Source organism: Anoplophora glabripennis, unplaced genomic scaffold (assembly GCF_000390285.2).
Source record: "Anoplophora glabripennis isolate ALB-LARVAE unplaced genomic scaffold, Agla_2.0 scaffold1435, whole genome shotgun sequence".
Lineage (NCBI taxonomy): Eukaryota > Metazoa > Arthropoda > Insecta > Coleoptera > Cerambycidae > Anoplophora > Anoplophora glabripennis.
In genome coordinates this window covers 16,518-34,492 of record NW_019417512.1, presented here as the reverse complement: position 1 = coordinate 34,492, position 17,975 = coordinate 16,518, and the positions used below count along the sequence as shown (strand labels likewise).

At 31.5% G+C, this 17,975-nt stretch overlaps 2 protein-coding genes across 3 annotated transcripts; one reads left to right on the top strand and one right to left on the bottom strand.

The window, feature by feature from the left end:
* Nucleotides 1-3,112: 3,112 nt before the first annotated feature.
* On the bottom strand, nucleotides 3,113-4,657 carry LOC108914513 (phospholipase A2-like). The gene is made up of 2 exons (XM_018720337.1): nucleotides 3,934-4,657; nucleotides 3,113-3,435 (listed from the first exon to the last, which is right to left on the bottom strand). The coding sequence occupies exons 1-2, from the start codon at nucleotides 4,121-4,123 to the stop codon at nucleotides 3,113-3,115; spliced, it is 513 nt and encodes a 170-aa protein (XP_018575853.1). The 5' UTR covers nucleotides 4,124-4,657.
* A 4,459-nt stretch (nucleotides 4,658-9,116) lies between these two features.
* On the top strand, nucleotides 9,117-17,367 carry LOC111692385. Of its 2 annotated transcripts, XM_023456368.1 has the most exons (8): nucleotides 9,117-9,206; nucleotides 9,916-9,966; nucleotides 14,192-14,384; nucleotides 14,913-15,077; nucleotides 15,155-15,358; nucleotides 15,498-15,720; nucleotides 15,772-15,931; nucleotides 16,741-17,367. In XM_023456368.1, exons 2-7 carry the CDS (start codon nucleotides 9,946-9,948, stop codon nucleotides 15,782-15,784), a joined length of 819 nt encoding a protein of 272 aa, XP_023312136.1. In that variant the 5' UTR covers nucleotides 9,117-9,206; nucleotides 9,916-9,945; the 3' UTR covers nucleotides 15,785-15,931; nucleotides 16,741-17,367. The 2 variants fall into 2 exon arrangements, with proteins under 2 accessions (XP_023312136.1, XP_023312135.1); XM_023456367.1 differs by lacking the exons at nucleotides 9,117-9,206; nucleotides 9,916-9,966 and adding an exon at nucleotides 13,654-14,108.
* Nucleotides 17,368-17,975: the final 608 nt, after the last annotated feature.

The following is a 17,975-nucleotide window of genomic DNA, read 5'->3' as shown; positions in this document are numbered from 1 at the left end:
AAATTACTTGAACTCTTGGAGTTTTGTAACTTCAATATTAAATTTTATTTAAAGTGAAACAGAGCTAATTTTTTTGCAGCCATAATAGTCACATTTGGTCAGATGAAAACCCGCACACTACTCGTCGGTTTAGCTTTCAGAGGAGATTCGCTGTCAATGTATGGGCAGGAGTATATGGCGATCGTTTAATTGGGCCGCATTTTCTACCTGAACATCTGAATGGGCCGCGTTACTTTCAATTTTTAGTAGAATTGTTTGAAAACCTTTCCCTTCAGATGCTACGGGATATGTGGAATATGCACGACGGAGATCCGGCCCATTTTGCTCGCGATGTCCGCGTATTTTTAGACGATCAATGTCCCAATCGGTAGATATGGAGATGAGGGCCCATAATCCTATGGACTTTTGTATATGGGGTTATATGAAATCTGTCGTGTATCACACCGAGGTAGAGAATGTAGAGCAGTTGCGAAATCGTATCGAAGATGCCGCTGAAGAAATACTTAACAACCCTGGTTTATTCCATCGCATCCGCCGCTCATCTATCTAACGTGTACACTTGTGCATAGACGGTAACGGTAATGTATTTGAACATTTGCTTACAGCAAAAAATTAACATTATGATGTTAATAAAAACTGATTTTTGGCAAGGCATGCTCATACCTCCTCGAGGTTCTTGCTGGGCAACAATAACAATTTGATGTGTTGATTGCATAATTATAAAAAATAATTTATAGCATTTTAAATTATTTGCTGACGTGAGCAAACCGTTTATTTATTGTCTTTATATGAGCGAAAATGTATATAAATATGGCAACGTTGCATCTAGGGCGCGTTGTTCATATCGTAGCCGTGCTCAAATTCTGAATAACCGACTGACGTCAGCCGGTCAGTAACAGCCTGAAAAGGGGGTTAAATAATGATTTGAAAATATTTTTTTCTGCTTAAATATGCATTTAATTTTTTTTTTAATCACGCCAGCGTATTATACTCATTTTTCTCTATCTGCTCTTAAAATTAATGACATTATGACTGAATCACCCTGTATACAGGGTGTCCCGAAATTAATGGGACACAGAGCAAGAGTAGATTCCTTACATCAAAATAATGCGATTAAGCCAAACTTACCTTGGTCCATTTGTGGCTAATAAAAAAGTTACAGAACGTTAAAGTTCAAATTTTGAATTCGAAATTCTTAAAATTCTTAGAAAGTTTTCAAAGGATTCTTTTGAAAATTTGGATTAGGGGTTTTTTTGGGACGAGAAAAACGAATTCGTACTTAATTTTGCTGAAGACGCTAGAGGGCCTACGAAATGTACTCTTGGTAGATACAATCTGGTTATAACTTTTTTATCAGTGTGTGTACGAAAGTTTTAATAGAAAGATATTGTTCTCTTATCTACTTTTCATAAATAAGGGATACTTGTTTTATGTCGATAAATTTAACCGTTTTCGATTTATATTTCTTGTTTTTCTATTGGATGCAATAAAATAAAATAAAATAAGTTTTTACGTATACAGGGACACCCTGTATACGTAAAACAGTTTATATCTATGATACCTAGACATTGCGCGTGTGTTCGGTAAAATTCGCACCAAATACAAAACAAATATTATACAGGGTGTCTCACGGTGACGAGACATTATACATATTTCCGAGACTACTTTGATTTTAATTTTGAAAATTTGGGCAATAGTGTTTTCGGGCATGCCCTTCTCAACTAAAATAATGGCATCCACCTAACGCTTCCGGTTATACCGGAAGTTGACGTCATCTTCGTTATTTTAAGTGAAACAGCCTGTTTATTATTGCAATTTTGGATTCTACGTCAATTTTTAGGTGAACTTTCATAAAGGTTTCCTATTCTTAAAGTTAACCGTTTTTGATATTTAAACTTTTGTAAAAAAATTGATGTTTCGTAAATATCTTAACCCAATTTTAGTGACACAGCTATTTATTTCAAACCGTTAGCGAAATATAATGTGCTAATGCGCATGCGTTTTTTCGTTTAAGAGACCTAAACGGAGCTATGTTTGAATTTCTCATCTTAAGATTATGAAATTTCACAATAATAGCTGAAATATTTTTATCATCAATATATCAACCACAGTATTCCTGTTGTGAAATGATACTATGGTGGTCTAGAGGTAACGGGCTCGCTTTGAAATCCAAAGATTCGGGGTTCGAATCTCAGACAGATCAAGACTTTTTAATTTAAATAAAATTCTCTCCTCTCTCTGTCTCCTTCACTCCGATCTCTATTGCGCAAGCGTTTAAATCTAGAAATTTGAATTTGCCACCAATAAGGCACTAATTACAAGTATGTTCTGCACATGTATTAAACATATTTTATTTTTGTTCATATTAACTCATTTCCTAAATAGCATGGAATCGGCCGATTGGGTTCATACTCTATGGCGATTTCGTGGTCCTGTAAGGCAAGTCATGGTGAATAAGACGCAGTAGGTGAGGGGGGGGGGTTGTAGGAGAGGATACCACCGCGATTCACCGTACTAGCGGATACGGCAGCTTCCATATTCTCTGAGGAATCTGCAACATATAGTGATATCTCTTTTCACGAGCAGGCTCTATTTTCATCTCTTGTCTTTTTTTAATTAGCCATTCATTTAAAATCTATTCAAGTTAAATAAGTTTTTCCTGTTTGCTTTACTTTTCTAGAAAACTTTTTTTATTTAGCCGCTAGAGAAAGATTAGTGTAGGAACCTACATATGTGCTCCTAATATTTTAACATTTGTTGAAAATATTCACATTAATTAAGTAGTACATAGTAAAACAAGAAATAAAATTACAATATTAAATAACTAAATAATTATCTCCATTTATATTTCGTGTTAGACTAATTAGAGATGATTTAGAAAATAAAATTAAGCAAAGTTATAGGCAAGAAAAAGATTCTTACGCTAAATTTGTATTACCAACTAGACACAAAAAATGCTCGGAAATTAAATAGCATTATAAAGAAAAACAAAGTGAAGGAAATGTATCTCACGTTTCCGAGAAACGAGAGAAGAATTCAATAGAATGCGATAAAGTTTAAATATTTATTTATGAACAAACCCAATATTTAAAATTATTACAATTAAATTATTTTAGAAATTATTTTTTGCATTTCTAAATCTTTTACCAGTTTTTGTATCATCTACACAAGGGACTTGAATTAAGTTAAAGTAAATGTTTCCCATAATACTTGCAGTTTGAGATTGGCTGTGTTTTAAACAGTTATATAAATTATCATCACATTTACAATGTGATTTTGTGTATAAAGAATTATTTGTTAAATTATATCTTTTGGAATGTGCCCTAACTTTTATTGGACATAAATCATGAGACCTGCAGCAAGCGTCGACCAAAGGCTCTGTGCCTAAATCAAAATAATCTTTTGCAATATCACCAGTTCCACACCATTTTGTACCTAAAACAAAATATGATAATAATTGGAATGAAAATATTTTTTGTTTTAAAAACTGAGATCATGGAATATACAGACTATTGAATCGTAAATTAACCGGTATAACACAGATGCATATAGGTGCCTAAAATATGTGTCTTAACGCCGTTATGTTGCTGATGGCAAAAATTTTGTACAAATTTTCCGGTTTAAATTAAATGTTAATACTGCTAAGCAAATATGCTCATATTCTTTTACCTGGTGAACTTACAACTTGCGTTCTTATTTTGTGTTAATAAAGCTAGAGACCTTTTCACTAATTTTTTTGTGAACTCAGTGACTCCCGTTTAATTTATTATTGTAGTAGTTTCATATTTATACACAAACGATACAAATTTGATTGAAGTGCCATCAAAAATTTGATTTAATTGATAATAAAAACAAAGGGAAGTTTTTACTTATTGGAAATAGTAATTTCTCTTTTATCCTTTTAAAATTTATTAGGTGAGATGCCGCAAATACCTTTTACTTTGCAGACCACCTTTTCTTCAGGATCACGAGTATAAAACACTTTATAAGCGTAATTTTTAGGTCCACCAGACACGAGCTCTGTAATGTAGCTGCCGGAACCATAGGATTCTAATTCGTCGGTCATATCCCCAACGAATTTACCTGTGGGTACATCAAACTCTCCAGGCTTAGACACTATCATATCATCCAATTGTTCGAAGTGCCCGTAATCTGACTTACTGCTATCACTATATTTACAGTTGATAAATGCTGATATGTTTCCTCCCTGTGTTCATAATTGACAAGTGCTTCTTAATTTATAGGGAGCAGTGTGTTAATATAAATTTAGCGTTTTGCAAACATGCCAAAGAGTTCGCTAGGATCTCGGACAATTTTAGTATTATACTTGTTTTCCCTTTGCCCAAATTTTCCCTAGAAACTATTCAACATGATCATTGCTAAAGAACGCAGAAGTAGATTATTCACAACTTCAGCAAACTCCAGTCGTACATCCATATTATTCAAGAAGACTTCAATGTTTTGGTCTGTTTGCTTTGGAGTAACACACTTTGAGGGCCAACCAGACGCATGTTTACTTTTGATAAATTTATTTATAGTATCTGTAAACAGACCCGAAATATTTGCAGTTTTGTCATATTGCTGAATGTCATACTTCCACACATAGGTACTTCTAATATTTCGTAACTTTTTTCTGTGGCTTTTTGTACCTCGTCCATGCACTCGTTAACGATCTTTCTTCAATATTATGCGTAAGTGCATTCTTCTTGATTCAGTTTCTCACCACATGAACGATAAAGAACAAGAACAAACATCTCTCGGTGGTAATATTTTACATTTGATTAATCCATCAGTTGTTTTTAAACCTAGTTGATCAAAGTTCTCACCAACGTAGACTTCATGATGGCCAATGGGAAATTTAAAATATTTGCAAACATAAGTAAAAAAAGCAGACGTCCACATATTTAATTTTTTTACTCTGTTGACATTTGTAGTACGTCCTGGTGTTGCCCGTAAAAAGCATCGCGAGGGTTGAGAGGGGTAAGTATAACTAACGGGTGTCATAGGCTCTCAGTTCTTCTAAAATGGCATTCCCATATTTCGATAACTTGACTATCGTATCGCTTCAGTGGGATTATCTTGTAGTGGTTCACCTCTGTTATATTTGAAGCAGTTAAGGCATCCATGGTAATAACAGCCGTGGAATTCAAATACCTGTTTTATTTCAGAACAGAAACCATCCACTTTAACACCATGTATTTTCGCTTCTTGTTGTTTAGCAGCATGTTGAATGTTCATGTTCCTCCGTTTTTCTTCCCATACAAGCCAGTGAATGGCGATTTTACTTTGATTATCTCTCCACCTGTTGTTTGGTATAATGTCTATAGTGTTCGGTTTGACGAAATTTGTGTTAAATACCTTGTTACAGACAATGGTGAAGGGGCAGACATTAGTAGTTACCATCAATTATACAGGCACACGCAAAAAAGTTGTCTATACTTTTCATGTGACATATGTTATCCGTAGTATTTTTGCCTCCAGATGACGAATCCGGGTCAGAATTGAGCTATCACATCACAGGAATTTCCTAACCTCAAAAAACAGGTCAAAAATAGCAAAAATTAACGAAAAAGTGCTAGGAAAAGTACAAAAATTTTCTTTTTTTCTGTATTCAAAAGTTCATTTATATGGTGAAGACCCCGACGAACGTGAATCCACGGTCAGAATTGATGGTTCTTTTTCTAACCTTAAAAAAACGGGTCAATTAAGGTCCGATATTACGAATTTTCAAAAAATATAGATTCGCGCCAAATTTGGTATACGATGGTTTTCGGGGTCGCTGATCACGGATCCGAGGTCAATTTTGCAAAATTCAAAATTGCAATTACCTATGTACTTTAAGAAGGTTAAAACATGACTGGGTACTCATACTGGGTAAATATTATAATTATGATTTCGCAATTCTGACCTCGAATTCGTAATCAGCGACCCCGAAAACCCCCGTATTCCAAATTTGACGCGAATGTGTTACTTTTTGAAAATTTGGTCTGCTATCTTGGATCCGCCATCTTGAATTTTACAAAATTGACCTCGGATTCGTGATCAGCGACCCCGAAAACCCCCGTTTACCAAATTTGATGCGAATGTTATTTTTTGAAACTTTGTTCGGCCATCTTGAATCCGTCATCTTGAATTTTGCAAAATTCACCTCGGATTCGTGATCAGCGATCCCGAAAACTCCCGTATACCAAATTTAGCGCGAATGGGTTATTTTTTGAAAATTCGTGATATCTGACCTTAATTGACCCGTTTTTCAAAGGTTAGAAAAATGACCATCAATTCTGATAAATGGACATTTGAATACAGAAACATTTTTTTTGTATTTTTCCTAGCACTTTTTCGTGAATTTTTGCTATTTTTGACCTGTTTTGAGGTTAGGAAATTCCTGTGATGTGATAGCTCAATTCTGATACGGGATTCATGATCAGGAGGCAAAAATACTACGGATACACGTCAGATGAACAATATTCTACGATGTTTTTTATATACTCGTCATTTTTATGTTCTTCATACCACTGTAGGAATTTTTTACGATATTCTATTTTCATTATGTCACGATTATAATATTTCAAAGGGGGAAGGATCCGACGTAGTATTGATTTGCTTCCGTATTGAAATAGTGTGGAAAATATTCTTTTTTATGCTCGGGGCCCAGGTCAAAAGCATTTGGAAGTTTTGAGATCCTTTGGTCGGTAATTCAGAGTCCAAAAATTTTACATTCTGTACAGGCTGGTTCATTTTCGGTGGGATTTCAAGGTATCTCAGAAACTATTAAAGATATGATAAATCTGACATCACGTTCTCGAGCTCGATTTTCATGGCAAACTCGAATTTCAAATCGGAAATTTGCTATCTTCATTTGTTTCTGAATTACAGGGCGTTTCTCGTTATTGTGACACTTTTGAACATATGTCTGTATCTCAGCTATTAAATAAGGTAGAGTTAAAGTGAAAACTGCTCAAGACTATTTCTTTGGCGTAGAATTGAATGCCGGTATTAGATTATTAGTAGGTCTTAAGATTCCGGAGTTATGACCCAAAGTTATATTTCTTTAAATGAAAATCGTAGCTGGTCATGACCTGAAAATGGAGATTATTTTTTGCTTTTCAGCAATATATCAAATGCTATAATTATTTTTACAAACACAATAGATACCGGGTGTTTTATATATAAATCCGAAAATACATACAAAACTGTAATTCTTACTTTTAGAAAACTCATATCTACTGTAAAAATATGACGTTTATTTAAAATATATATTACAGATAAGAAAAGACAGTTTTCAAATTTTTATTTCACTTAAACTCAAGTTACAATATTAAACGTAAATTAAACAGTAGTAAGGACCTACATCAATAAAACCTTTCAAAACTGGTAGCTAAATATTCGAATTGCCGTCCCTCAACTGTCACACATTTCGCGCATCTTCTGGCAACGCTTCGAGTAGCATTCATTAAATGTATATTTGAAATATTATTAAAATGAATTTTAAATATAATGTCTTAGAAAATCCCAAAGGAAAAAGTCCAACGAACTCAAATCAGGTAACCTAACTGGTCATCTGATCGGTCCGTTTGTTCCTCTCCACCAGAAGATATCTTCTGTGACCAAGTAGTGGCAGAAGACTTAAAGAAAAGAGGAACAAACTGGCATGAAGCGATCCCACTAAGCATGAAACATTACAGTATATCTGTGCAATGTTGCATTCACCTGAATTATGATACATAAATAAATGAAAGTTGTGAGATGCTTTTGACAATGTTTTGTAATAGAATATTATTTAATAATGTTGAGAACATATTTAATTCTAAAACGTTTCTGCAAAATTATAATTGTCCAGTTGATACATCATTATTTGCTCAAATTGCAACAATGTTAATACTTTCATTGTTGATATAAGTTTTAAGCACGAATGTTTTTACAATATTATCATCCTATAGTTGTCACAATTTCGTAAATAATTTACAGTGAATTATTGCATTAGTAATGAAGTATAATAATAGTCTCAACATCATAAACTAACATTGCTTTTGGGCGCGACTGGCTCGATTATGTATAGGTATTGACACATAGGTCCATTTCATATGATTTTTTATCATAAAATACCTAGGTATTGTTAGGATTTCGTAATTAAAAAATTGTATAAAGTATCATTATTTTGGAATAAAACCTATAGCGATTATGATCCCAGATAAAATGCAAAATTCAATTAAAAATTATGTATTGATAATTTATATCATTAGTAACATTTTATTATTTTGACCACATCTAAATAATAGCTAGAAGCATTATTATTATTATTTTATATGTATGTTCGGTTGCATCAGAGGGTCCTTGGGGTTGCATATGTTATTAAATTGTGTTATATTATTAGAATGAGAAATTGTACCTACTGGGAACGCCGTGATTTAGACGCCACGTCTGTTAAAATTTCAAACTTTGTAAAAACAGAATGCGATTAGTCATGTCATGAGCCAATCGAAACCCGGTATTTTTGAAATGCTTAATTCTATTTGGCTCTTTACTTATTTGATTACATTCCCTTTGCTTAGCACGAAATAATATAAAGTTGCATCCACATTAGTAAATAAATGCGTTGTGTTTTCAACGTAGGATTGGTCATAAATATTTGCAAGATAAACTCCACATCAAACTTTTAGTTTGATACCAGATATTTCATCCAATAACCTATGTTTTGCTGTAATTTCTTTGCAAATAATTTTGTGTTCATGGAAATACGTCCACACTATTTTGTAGCGCAAATCTCTTTGATGTCTTTAAAAAAACGACAAGTCACGGATCGCAAGCGTTTAATGAGGCGAACACGTCCAAACTCTCATAAAATTGTTAACACACACACGCAAATTTGCGCCAAATGCCACATAAATGTATTTTTACAAATGTGGATGAGGCTTTTTCTAGTCCACCAAGTGATCTTGTGTTCGGCGCAGGTTCAACGGCGCATCCACGATCCGTACAGCGCTACCGGCGCCCGGCGCATCATGTGATCGCCTCGCCAGATTCGGATAAAGTCAGATAGCCATGCGACACACGTTACGGCACACCACATTATATTATGTGTACATTAATAGTTCAGTAATTTGTGGTGTACATATGTTGTATGATAGGTACAGATTACAGAACGAACGCCATTTTGGGCATTTTGTATTTGCATTTGTGTGTTTCTCATTGGGATAAATAAAAAGGTAAGTTAGTTATAATATTATTGAATTAACTCATTGTTAATTTGATTTGGTCATTCGTCTTATTATTTATAATAAATTACGGGAAGATTAGCACTTAAAGTATTCTTTTTACTGTGGTTTTATCTCTAATCTAGTGAGAGCTGGTGAAAATTAGTCATATTTTCAAGATATCTTTAGATGAAGCATAGGTCTCATTATACCATTAGTACATTCTTTGCAGATTGATTTGTATTCCCACATATAGGACCTTCGTGGCCAAAAGTGTTTCGAACAAAATTTACGAAATAAATAACGAAAAAAATAGTTTGCAATTTTCAAATACATTTCTCAACCCTTTTCGATATTCCAGCGGAGGCTACACCTATTTCTATTTTTGTTTGCAAATTTCGTTCGAAATTTTTTTGCCACAAAAGTTCTATGTGGACCTAAAAATTATTCCTCGAAAAAAGGTTGGGAGATGAATATGGGTACCCTTCGTTTTGAAAAAAATGTATGTAGGTACTTTAATTTTCATTAGCCGTCACTATTGTAGTCTCTACCCAGATTCTCATTTTTTACTTATCAATTTGTATATTCTTATTAATTCTGTACGCATACATTAAATATGAAATAATATGTATGAACTGCATATATTATCTTCTACTTATTTATATGCTGCATGAATATATCTTTGTCTCATTTGCATGATTTATCAATTTTGTTTTTTTAGTAACTAAATCTTTTGGGAGTTGACATCATCATGAGTAGTAACATGAATAAGGTAACTATATAATTTTTAGTAAAGTAAAGTAAGTAAGTAAAAATATAACTTTTGTAACCGGGTTCTAGTAAATAAATAAGTCATTTTAACATAATGTCGTTAAATTATAATTCATGTTTACCTAGGGCCAGTACTTTTGGTCCCGGTTAAGGCAGATTAATAAATCTGTTGAATAGCTTGTGCATGTCTTGTTTTATTTTATACAAATTATTCACACTGATCGTTCCATTGACTAATCGGCATTAATCAGGACAAGAAGTTTTGACCACTAATAACTAATTAAATTATATATTTACTATAGACAACCACTAGATAATGTTGAAATTAGGATTAGATAGTATACCGTTTTTAGAACCTCGTTATTCTTAGGTAGGTACCTAATGCTTTTTTAAGAGCCTCTTTTTTTATGTGGTGCCAGTATGTGAATTAGTTTTAGTAAAATATACCTATATATTTTCATTAGTTGTACAAACAGGTTGTCTTTTGATTTACCTAATAAAAATTACTTTTTTGACTTGTAATGAAGCGAAATAGTTGACTTCTTACAAGTCATTCGAGGTCAGTAGAACTTAATGTATAATTACAGCTTTTTCGGCTCGTAACTTGGTGTGCACAGGTATCGAACTAGTTCTTTGGCAAACGACACCAGTTTATATTTTTCCATTTTTTTGAGCAATATCAGTCAAACTCAACTTTTTTTACTGGCCAACTACCAGGTATTGAACACTGAATAAATACCGCACCCAATACCGCAGGTGAAAATAATATTTGCACTAAGTGCAGTTGAGTGCATGAAAGTGCAATGAGTCGAAAATGCTATTAGTTTTTTTATTTTGGGCTTCTATAACACAAGCTATAACAGATACAAGGTGTTGAAGTTAGAAAAAAAAATAAGGATTTTTTTTATATAATTGTCAGAGCAGTGGAGGCATTAATAGTATCTTATATAGTACAAGGTATTTCTAAAATGAGTATTCAAAATTTCAGTGCATGTAGAACAAGTTAAAAGATGATGAAAACCTTAGAATAATTTTTTCTTAAACGTATAGTTTTTTCTTAAACATGGAGCGCTCGGAAAATATAATAGAAAACGCTTCACATGGGGTGTGAGAAAATAGGTTGGCCGGGAGTAAAACCCACTCTAATATTTTTATACCTGGATTTTTCTAGTTTCAGAATAGAAAATATGAAAACTTGATGATGCTTTTTATATAGAAAAGGTCCTCTTATTGAATATCGATAAGATGCACTGTTCCCAAGTAACATCAATTTGAAAATTTCATAATATGCTCTAAAAGGTAACTGCCGTTAGATAGAAGAATAAAGTTTTTAAAGTGTGCCATGTTTCAACTCAATTAAAATCTATTTAGAAGCTTAACAATACTTGGCATTCCTATTATGTCACAAAATTGCGCTTTTTCCGAGGCACGCTATTCTGTTATACCTATATAACGGGAGTTGCATTTTAGAACATGTTATGAAATTTTCAAATCGATGTTACTCGAGAATAGTGTATCTTATCGATATTCACTAAGAGGACTTTTTGTATGTAAAACACATCGTTTTCATATTTTCTACTCAAAAACGAAAAATCCACGTAGAAAAACATTTAGAACTTTACTCCCGCTCTACCTTTTTTCTCATTACCCTGGTATAAATTTTGTAGTTTTTTATTGCCTATTGTTAAGCTAAAAAAATTAGGTAAGTGATCAAGATTACATGATTTAACCATCTTTAAGTTATTTAAACTATTTCCCGGGCCGCCTGTTTCAGGAGCGGTAACTCACGATACTAAGGTTTTATTACTAGCAATGCTATTATAATTGTACAATATTAATTTTAGAATAAAATAAATTTTATATGATTTATTGGTGTCGAGTACTATATTAAATTTCTTATATTGTAGATAAGTCAACGCCGGACAAAAAATAGAGGATTTATGAATAAACGGTATATCCAGCAGTTAATTAAAGAAAAAGAAAAAATTAAAAATGAAATATGTCCATTATCTGAAACTGAGGAAAATATTAATCCTGAAAATAAATTATCCAAAAATATATCTAATTCTCAGCCAATAGTTATCCATCCACATCAAACAGATCAACATATACTGACAGATATAAAAGAATTATCTCATAACAATAATTATTCTAATAGATCTACAGAAAATCAGCTTTGTAGAGAATTAAGTAATTGGGCACTAGAGTGCAAAATTTCACTGACAAGTTTTAATAAATTACTCGCTGTTTTAAAAAAACCACATAACAGTTATGAATTTCTTAACTTGCCAGCAGATTGTAGAACTTTATTAAAAACTGAAAAGAAACATGATATTATAAAAACTAATACTGGATTTTATTTTCACTTTGGCTTGGAAGAAGGTATTCGGTATTCTTTAAAAACAAACATCAATTTATTTGAAAAAAATATTGACCATCTAGAATTAGATGTAAACATAGATGGCTTGCCTTTAACTAAATCATCTAACAGTCAGTTCTGGCCAGTTTTAGGGAGTATTGTTAATGTAATTAGTAACCCCCCATTTGTGATTGGGGTATATCATGGTTTTAAAAAGCCACATAATGCAAAAGAAATATTAAATGAATTTGTTGAGGAGATTTTAACTTTGGAAAATAATTTTACATACTGTGGGAAAAAAGTAAAAATTACAATATCAAGAATTATTTGTGATGCACCAGCAAAATCTTTTGTCCTTGGAATTAAAGGGCATAATTCATATTTTGGGTGTATGAAGTGTACCGTAGAAGGTGATTTTATAAATAATCGTATGAGCTTTCGTGATCTACAGTGTATATTAAGAACTGATAATGCATTTAGGAACAATCATTATGATGATTATCATATTTCTGAAACGCCTCTAAAGAAGTTATCCATTGATTTGATTGAACAATTTCCACTCGATTACATGCATTTGGTGTGCCTTGGAGTAATGAAACGTTTAATGATTTTTTGGGTAAAGGGAAATTGTTCTGTTCGTTTAAATCAAAACGATCAAAATCAAATTGAGTCATCTTTAAATGAATTCCGAAAATGCTTGAGTTATAGGGACTTTTCAAGATTACCTAGAAAATTCTCAGATTTTGAAAAATGGAAAGCTACAGAATTTCGACAACTCTTAATTTATAGTGGTCCAATAATTTTAAAAAATAGATTAAAACCTTCTCAATATACACATTTCATGTCTCTTCATTGCGCTATTCGAATTTTAGCAACGCCAGAATTGTGTTATCAGTATAATGAATTTGCACATCATTTATTGCTGTACTTTGTACAAAAATATGAAACTTTATATGGAGTAGAATATATTTCACACAATGTACACTGTTTGATACATCTACATCGTGATGTACTGAAATTTGGTCCATTAGATTCTTTTTCGGCATTTAAATTTGAAAATGAGCTTGGACATATAAAAAAAATATTAAGAACATCAAATAAACCATTAGAGCAATACATCAATAGAGTTCTTGAACATCGGAAGTACAGATATGGACTTATTAATGTACATAATGAATCACTTTTGGAGAAAAATATAAATTATTACCCAGAACCCTTGCTAGGAAATGAGTTTGTAACTGAATATAAACAATTTAAGTTCAAGAGTTCTTATCTTGCGTCAACTAAAAATAATAATCATTGCATAACTAAAGGCAATGATATTTTTAAAATTGAAAAAATTATTAAAACTAATAAAATATTTATAATTGGTAAAAGATATATGAAGTTCAAAAAGTGTTTTACAACCCCTTGTTCATCGAAAATAATGGGTTGTGGCACAGTTGATGACATATCGGACATATCTGAAATAATATCTGTAGATGATATTCATAGTAAATGTATAAAACACAAAAAAAATATGTTATCGTTAATTTGATTTTGCTATTTTGCAATTTTTTTTATCTCTGCCTTATATTCATTCGCTTGGCATGTGCTTGTCATCTTACGGAACTCTACCGTACTTTTTTTCTCAATATTAATTCTTTAAAGTCGAAGCGTTATATAAAGCAGGATTTTTTTGTCCAATTGTCAATTTTAAAATCTTTTATACCCTAAACTATTTTCAAATGCTTATTCAGTTCACTAAGAAAATAATTTTGAAGAAAGAATTAGCTAAGCAGCAGGTAATTTAATTAAATAAAATGTTAAAAATAATTTGAATGCATTGTGGATTTAATTTGTGTCTAAAAAGTATGTGTTTTTAAAGAAATTCGTCTTAATCGAATTTGTTATGGATGGCTTAACTTATGTATCTACTGTGCCAAAAATATGGTTAGGTGGAAACGATGAATGCAAATGGCCAAAGGATAAAGGAAGAGAAAAACAAGCAATAATTAGAGAAATGTTACCCGAGTCTGACTGGTACACGTTAACAAAAGTAAAAATTTTAGGAGAGTATTGTAAGTAATATCTATTGGGCCTAGGCTGATGAAACTTGCATCAATGATTCAATGAGCAAATATGTTTACCAGAAGCACAGATACAAGGGGTCAGTAGGTACCACTAGGAATCTCATAATTTCAACACCATTGAGTAGTTTGGAAAAAATTTAATTAGCACTCTTAATTCCTAGTCGTATATTTTTTTTTCTTAGAATTATTTCTTAGAAATTCCATGAAATGGAAAGATAATTATTATTATCTTAATTATAATTAATCACTGATCAAATTTTGAAAATACGCTTCATTGAAATTCTTCCTAATGTACTGACTTGGTCACTAATAAACATATTCATATGCTAATAAGTGAATTTTTACTTCTAATTAGATAAATCATTGGTTCAAGTTTTGTTAAACTTCCATCAAACATACTCAGAAATAATTGAGAAAATGTGACATTTCTTATTTCTTTCAACTTCTATACAAATATATTAGAATATTCATGATTAAGTGTTTATTGAAAATCTCATACGTATTTTTTTGAGGCAGGTACTTATAAGGAAGCTGTATACTATGAGAAGAAAAAAGAAAATGACTATTCAAGTAGTAGTGATGTTGAGAAGGGAAAGGGTAAACGGAAGAAAAAAGTCAATCAGAAATACTTAGATAGAGACACTTCAGTTACACCTCCTCCTCTTTTGACTGGTGGATCAGGTAAATTTTGATTATGTGTGGCTATCGGTGCATAATTTCATGTTATTTAAGATCGTTACTAATTAAATTCTTTGTAGACAGTGAGTCTCCACTAGAAAAAAGTTATGATAAAAATAGTTCATCTGACGAAGCAAATGAAACTATTGTCCCCATGGCAGTGAATACAAAATGTATTGAACATGTAGTTCCTGTAACTGCAATAGTTACAAATACTGAATCTTCTACACCAAATTCTCTTATTGAACATGCCGAAGTTATTTTTGAGGATAATTATAGACAAGGTATGTGTAACATTTGCCCTTGGATCTTTTTATTAGTTTTCAAAAAAAAATATGCTTTATGAATGGACGATATCGAAATGAAATTTTGCGTTAGTAAAATTACGAGTCATTTCCCTAACACCCTGTATTTATATTTCAGCCAATGATGATAAAATTTTAAACATGCTTGTTAATATGCAAGCAACTCTGGAAATATTAAAGGCAACAATTTTTTCAATTGATGAAAAATTAGGAGCAATAGCTATTGCCGAGGAAATAAACAATGAGTTGTTACCAAAGATGCCACTAAATAATATAGGTGAAATCCAAGAATTGGAAAATAATTTGGAAATACCAGAATGCAAGAAAGCATTGGCACGATTGTAAATTATAATGTGTTTTCTTTAATTTGCTCTTTACTTTTTTTTCTCTAGTTCCAGTATTTAAAATGCACGGGTGGAATTTCTGAAAGAAACTACATTTTTAGAAATTTAGAGAAAATATTCACAAATTTCGTAGCACAATTCTGTTCGTGGACAGGACAAAAACAGAACTTCAAATTGAGCGGTCTAAAGATTATGGAGGTTGTAAAATGTAAGTTATTTTCCTTTTGTTACATTTTAGAATATCTATGGCTTTTTATATACAGTGTGTTAGAAAAGTATCATATAAATTCTCATTCTCGATAATTTTTTTAAATCGCAACAATATATTTAATTATAAAGTGTGCTATATTATCGAACTCAGAAATAACATATCTACAAGAATCCACCGAAAAGATATATTGTTGATATTTTAAAAAAATTATCGCTGATGTCATATCCATACCAACACCTAACTTGGTGTATATTACATCATAATAAAATGGAATTCGGTGTTCAGTCTTAAGAAATATTGAATTTATTCGTTACTTTTCTAATGCACTGTATAACGTGTAAATATGGATATACTGTATTTGTTTTTATTTTCCAATATCTATCCATATGATCCTATATGTTAACTTGCTTATACTTATTATTAGTGTAACTGAATAGAAAACATATTTTGGTTATTAAAAGCCGTCACCTTAGGAATGTCTAGAAAGGCAATTATCAGATATTAAATTTAGGAATTGATAATGAAAAAGTAAACTATCTAAAAATTAAGTGCATATCTGCTTCTTTCGGTAAGATTTTTTATTAAGAAAAAATTGTTTCATAAAGGCAAATTTTCATTGACATTTTTGATGCAAGAATTGGTTGAATATATTTTTTCAAATTTTTTCACAGTATAATGCAGAAATAGAAAAAAAACTAATTATGTTTAAATGAGCAGTGCAGAATCTGTTCATAGTAATAAGTAACACTAAAAATGTTCCTACTTTTACGTAAATATTTAATACAGCAATAATTTTTCATTTCTAGCTGCAGTAAGAGTGTCCTTCCCTTTAATGACGGACGAGAATTATGAAAAAGCAGTGATGCAATGGTTCCAGCATGGAAAGACGAGATATTTAAGGCATCAATAGAAATACAGTGTCCAAGAACAGACTACACTAAAAATGAGTTGGTTAGGTGCAGTACAGGGTGCTTTATAAGCGAAGTCGTAAGTTACCACTAATTGAAGTTTATTTTTTAATATAGAATATTTTGTATGCAGGTTTTATACATTTTCATATTGAATTTCAATAATATAAAAATATTTTATACCATTAAAATTTAATATTTTATCTCAAACCATTCAGTGAAAAGTGTATAGAAGTTATTTTTGCATATATGAATTCAAAGAACTCATAACTAGGAAAAAAAATTATATACAGTTTTCAGTGAATCATTCAAAATATAATGTATGGTGGCATACAATTGCTTTTAAAAATTATTACTGGTGATTTTTACAACTTTGCTTATAAAACAATCTGTAGAACACCAAATCAACTAATTTTTAGTATACTAGTTTTACAGCAAACGGAACACATTCCCTACTAACAATTCCAAAATTTGAAAAATGTGTTCGTTACACTCTTGTATATAACATGTAATAAAAAATATCTATATAAAAGTTTGTTTTATTTGGAAGTGAAGTCACCTAACCTTGTCAACCTTGTCGAGGTTGAAATAGTGCAGGCCAATGTTTTGTGAAATATGTATGCGTAATATAATTGAATTTAAATTTTTTTATTGAAATGAATAATTCCATTTTGATTCTAGCAGTTTACCTGATTTTTTCCATTAACAGTGAAAACCTTAAACCTATAGAATATTACATTGTGAGTATCTAGTGAATAGTGAGTAAAATGAAATTTTTTAGAATTCTATCGAACTAAAATATTTAAAATATTTTTCTAATCCTACTGTAACAAAACAATGTCCATATCAGTGAACCCTTTATTGTCCTACACTTATTGTTAGTGCCGATTTGAAATATGTATTAGTTTCTAAGAAATGAACATTGGGAATCTTAAGACATACCCAGTATATGTTGGATTTAAAATAACTCATTATGTATACTTTTGAAATTATCGAAAGCGTCATACCTGTTGAAGAATTTATTTGGTTTGATAGAACTCCAGAAGCTATGCAGAGATGCCCAGAAATAAGTTTCAACATTTTAATTACGTATTTGTTAAAAGCGCCAACTTTTGTCTAAATTTTTTTTAACA